This window comes from Argentina silus (genome assembly GCF_951799395.1).
Source record: "Argentina silus genome assembly, chromosome: 10".
Lineage (NCBI taxonomy): Eukaryota > Metazoa > Chordata > Actinopteri > Argentiniformes > Argentinidae > Argentina > Argentina silus.
In genome coordinates this window covers 10,567,739-10,572,738 of record NC_139664.1, presented here as the reverse complement: position 1 = coordinate 10,572,738, position 5,000 = coordinate 10,567,739, and the positions used below count along the sequence as shown (strand labels likewise).

At 50.1% G+C, this 5,000-nt stretch overlaps 1 protein-coding gene across 1 annotated transcript in view; it reads right to left on the bottom strand.

Annotated features, from left to right (window-relative positions):
* The window catches only part of itga8 (integrin, alpha 8), a gene marked incomplete at its 5' end in the record, with an annotated part of 33,891 nt that overhangs the window by 3,983 nt on the left and 24,908 nt on the right, over positions 1-5,000 (bottom strand). The window contains 5 exons of the mRNA XM_083679394.1: positions 1-112; positions 951-1,109; positions 2,246-2,351; positions 2,900-2,980; positions 3,333-3,412. The exon at positions 1-112 is cut by the window's left edge and continues 2 nt beyond it. Of these exons, the coding sequence (XP_083535520.1) occupies positions 1-112; positions 951-1,109; positions 2,246-2,351; positions 2,900-2,980; positions 3,333-3,412 (538 nt within the window). The remainder of the gene's footprint in view (positions 113-950; positions 1,110-2,245; positions 2,352-2,899; positions 2,981-3,332; positions 3,413-5,000) is intronic.

Genomic DNA, 5,000 nt, shown 5'->3' with positions numbered 1-5,000 from the left:
GGGTCTTGCTGCTGTAGCTCTGGGCAGTGCTAACAGCTCGTCTGTGACGATGAGGAGAGCTGCTGTTTCTCAGGAACCCCAACAATTCTGGAGTGTCCTGGAGAGTGGAGGTCTGAGAGAGAGAGAGAGAGAGAGAGAGAGAGAGAGAGAGAGAGAGAGAGAGAGAGAGAGAGATAAGAGATAGAGAATCTATCCAGAATCTCAATAGCTGTGTTTACTAATACACATTTCTCTAACTCCAGCCCAAGCAGCAGATCTAGCAGCCCTTAAGGCCACAGTGGACTCAGCTGGAGGAACTGAAGCAAGAGAACACAGGTAATTAATGGAGAGTATTGAACACTACTAGAAACTCACATGTGTCACCCTATACTGTTGAAATACCACTGGTATGATTTTCAATACCGTAAGAGCTCAATTTCTTTGTATTTTGTTACTAAATCTGAATATTTTGGAAACTACTGTTCATACTATCGTAAAGACCTATAAGTGATACTTTCAAAATCACTGATTATCAGGGCATGGAAAAACATCACCACAGGGTCATTTTGATGTTCTTCTGAGAGAGCTAAAATCATAGTATCGAGTCATTTCTGGCAACCGGGGGTCACGTCGAAGTCTTTTCTGGCAACCACAGGAATAAAGGATGTGGCCACTGTAATTCAGGCCTAGATAGTCATTTAGTTATTTAATGTTGAGGCAAGTTTGTTTTCCACAACTAGCTACAGTGGCCACATAGGTGTAGAAAAATAATACAAAATTTGACCTGAGCACTCAGAGAAGGGGGGAAAAGAATGGCCAGACCTGTGGAAATTGGAGTGTTAGCAACAGTTGGATTTAAAAATGACTGATACCGGGGTATTACCGTATATCAGGGTATTTTGCCAGGAAGGTGAGAAGGTATCTGGTATTTGGATATCGGCCAACCCTAGTGTATGTGTGTGTGTGTGTACCTGCAGGTCCAGGGGGTTGAGGCTGGTATTGGTCCGACAGCTGATTGGTCCGTCCGTTAAAACCGCCAGAGCGTAGAGCAGGTTTTCGTCACGGTAACGAGAAGGCCAGCCCACTTCTAGCTCCGCCTCACTGATACTACTGGGACCAGAGTTATGAAGCTGGAGAGGGGGAGAGAGACTACACGATAGTTCACTCAAATTCATTATTTGTTCATGTCCAACCCAAAATAATGGGGCTGAATGTCACCTCTACAAAGTCATGTCAATCTAACATAACTGTCACTTCTGGTCCAGACACAATTTCCAAAAGAATACATACCCCCCCACACCCCCACACCCCCCCCCCCCAACCCCACCCCCCCAACCCCACCCCCCCACACACACACACACACACATTAACGCTGAGCCAAGTCATCTAAACAGTAAACAGGACAAGATCCCGGCGTTCTGAGACAGGAATTCTCAGAGAGAGAAACACCGGCCACCCTAATCAGAACCAGCTGCGAACTGGAAAAAATAACAGTGGTGCAGCGAATGAAAATCATTATCAGCTGCAGGACAGGACAAGCTCACTGCCCTCACATTCAATGGGATACACTCTCTAAAACGCTGGCCATACACACACTACACACACGGTTGAGGACTGCTTTGTCTATCTGCCTTCTCTTCTTTTCCTGTCTCTTACAAGCTCCTTAATCTCCTATCTCATCTCCCATCTCTCTGTCTGCCTTTACCTCACTGCACTGTGATGTTGTCCAGTCTACACTCTCTCTCTCTCTCTCTCTCTCTCTCTCTCTCTCTCTCTCTCTCTCTCTTACAGCAGTAATTACCACTGTGCAGGAGGCCTTTGATCAGCAAGCACCCTACGCTTTACAGGGCTACTGCTTTTACTGTGTGTGTGTGTGTGTGTGTGTGTGTGTGTGTGTGTGTGTGTGTGTGTGTGTGTGTGTGTTAATGTGTACTTTATTTTACCGAGGACCAATCATATTTTACTGCTCTCTGCCTCTGCTTCTCTGTTCTTTTTGTCTTTCTCATGTATTTATCCTTCCCTTCTCCCCTCTTCCTTTAGGAACAACTGAATATTAATCAGTTACAAGTTATTAATATGAGCTTTATCTTATTGACCAACCATAACAACAGCTATCATCCCTTACCCCCCATCCCTTATTCCCCCTCTCCCCCAACTTCCTCTCCTCCCTTCCTCTTCCCCACTGTGTGCGTGTGTGTGTGTGTGTGTGTGTGTGTGTGCATGTGTGTGTGTGTGTGTGTGTGTGTGTGTGTGTGTGCGTGTGTACCTCGTAGATGTGTGTGACCTGGGGTCCGACATCCTCCTCTTTTACTGGCTTCTCTTTGGGCTCCCAGCGAGGAAATGGAAGAACCACCTGAGAGGGATGAGACACTCTGGAAAAGAGAGAGAGAGAGAGAGAGAGAGAGAGAGAGAGAGAGAGAGAGAGAGAGAGAGAAAGCAGGGAGAGGAGAGGAGAGAAGAAGGAGAGGAGGGGTATTAGAACACCAAGCCACTCTGCTGCCAAGCACAATTCACGCTGGTAGGACTTTATATTCCTCTGCCCCCCCATCTCCCTATACCCCCTGTCCTCACTCTGCCCCAAGCCTCTCTGTCTGTTTATGTGTACAACTGGACCCAGCTGAGCCACACTGGGCTCCAGGCTTTGAAGTGAGGGGCAGCACTGCCACATGTGTCCATGATTATCTCAAGTCTATTCATAGAAACATATGAGCCACTAGTGTTCTAATCCAAACACACAGAATAACACACACATCCACACAGAGCTCAAATATAATACTGTGTAGAGTGTCAATTTTGGAAGAGAGCTGGCACGACTGTATGAGATGCTATGTTGAGACAAAAGACAACCAATCAAGATAGTACGACACTCTCCCTCAATGGGCAGAGCAAAGATTCTCCACATCAGAGATGACTCACTCACCCCCGCAGGTCAAGCTGAGCTCTGGCAGAGATGGAGAGAGTCAGACTGACTGGGTTACTCCTGGAATTATCTTTGTTTGTGCTGTAAGAGATATACACATACACGGGTTAGTGATATATACACACAGACAAATGTACGATTGGAACAGTTGATTGTTTTGTGCAGAGCTTGTCTCCTCTCCAGAGTTCCTCGGGGTATTCGTCTCGCCTCTCTTTGTTTCAGAAAACCACAGAATCCCACAGAACTCCGATCTGGACAGAAATGTTCCCTATTTCCATTTGAGTGACAAACAGGTCCTTTGTGTGTGGTGAGAGTGTGCGTGTGTGTGGTGTGTGAGGGTGTGTTTATGTGTGTGTCTGTGTGTGTCTCTCGGTGTGTGTGTGTGTGTGTGTGTGTGTGTGTGTGTGTGTGTGTGTGTGTGTGTGTGAGTCACCTGTGGATCTGCAACTCAAAGCCGATGTGAGGGCCGGCGTCATCAAGTCTTTGGACAGAAAACCGCAGACCTACAGACAACTGGAAAGATGAAGAGAGAGAGGGGGAAGGAAAGAGAGCAAAAGGGAGAGAGAGAGGAGGGGAGAAAGACATAAGACATGCAATGAGAGAGAGACAGGGTGGAAAGAGGGAAGGAGAGAGAGAAAGAGGGAAGGAGAGGCAGAATACATCAACAAGTGTGTTAGAGACATCTGTAAGTGTTCAGTTAAAGTGATCAGCCTTCCCCTCTCTGATCCAGGTCAGTCTCCCTCTGTTAATACCTAAGCAGAACCTGTGTGTGTGTGTGTGTGTGTGTGTGTGTGTGTGTGTGTGTGTGTGTGTGTGTGTGTATGTGTGTGTGTGTGTGTATGTGTGTCTACATCAGTGTTATAGGATCGGCGCAGATCTGTGAGTTGAGACTGACCAGATCCTAAACACACGCACACGCACACGCACACGCACACGCACACAGTATAGTTACAGTTCTTGTCTTTGGCCCCCAGTGTAAACCCCCTCTCCTTGACTAACACACACCACATGGTGGACTTTATGTTCATTATCATGTGTACGTTAATTGGTCCTGGTGTGTGTGTATGTGTGTGTGTGTGTGTGTGTGTGTGTGTGTGTGTGTGTGTGTGTGTCTTAATTATGCTCTAATGAACAACAGGTCACAAGTCTTTGCAACAACAAAGTCAATGAGAATTTATTGCACATCCGAGGGAGAGTCACAGTAAAACTGTTAAGAGAGAAGGAATAAAGAGACCAAATGTGTCTAAATCACTAAAGTCAGTGAGAGGGAGGAAGATCCCTCCCCCCAAAAGCAGCAACAACACACACACAGTCCTAACCCTATCCCTCTGTCCCACACCCCATATCGAAGCCCTCTCCTCCAGCCCTGTGCCCCTGTCCCTAGCTACACCAACAACCATCCCCATCCCCATCCCCATCCCCAGCCCCGTCCCCAGCCCCAGCCCCAGCCCCGTCCCCATCCCCAGCCCCGTCCCCAGCCCCAGCCCCAGCCCCGTCCCCAGCCCCAGCCCTGTCCCCAGCCCCAGCCCCAGCCCTGTCCCCAGCCCCAGCCCCAGCCCTGTCCCCAGCCCCAGCCCCAGCCCTGTCCCCAGCCCCAGCCCCAGCCCTGTCCCCAGCCCCAGCCCCAGCCCCAGCCCCAGCCCCAGCCCCAGCCCCAGCCCTGTCCCCAGCCCCAGCCCCAGCCCTGTCCCCAGCCCCAGCCCCAGCCCCAGCCCCAGCCCCAGCCCCAGCCCTGTCCCCAGCCCCAGCCCCAGCCCCAGCCCCAGCCCTGTCCCCAGCCCCAGCCCCAGCCCTGTCCCCAGCCCCAGCCCCAGCCCCAGCCCTGTCCCCAGCCCCAGCCCCAGCCCCAGCCCCAGCCCCAGCCCCAGCCCTGTCCCCAGCCCCAGCCATCTTGGTCATTCACTGCGTGTGTGTGTGTGTGTGTGTGTGTGTGTGTGTGTGTGTGTGTGTGTGTGTGTGTGTGTGAGTATGTTCTGTATAAGCTCATGAATTCCTGAAGGTCCGAAGGGGCAAGGGCTGGTATATATAGAAAACATCTGGACTGGAGCTGAGGTGAATACACACACACACACACACACACACACACACACACACACACACA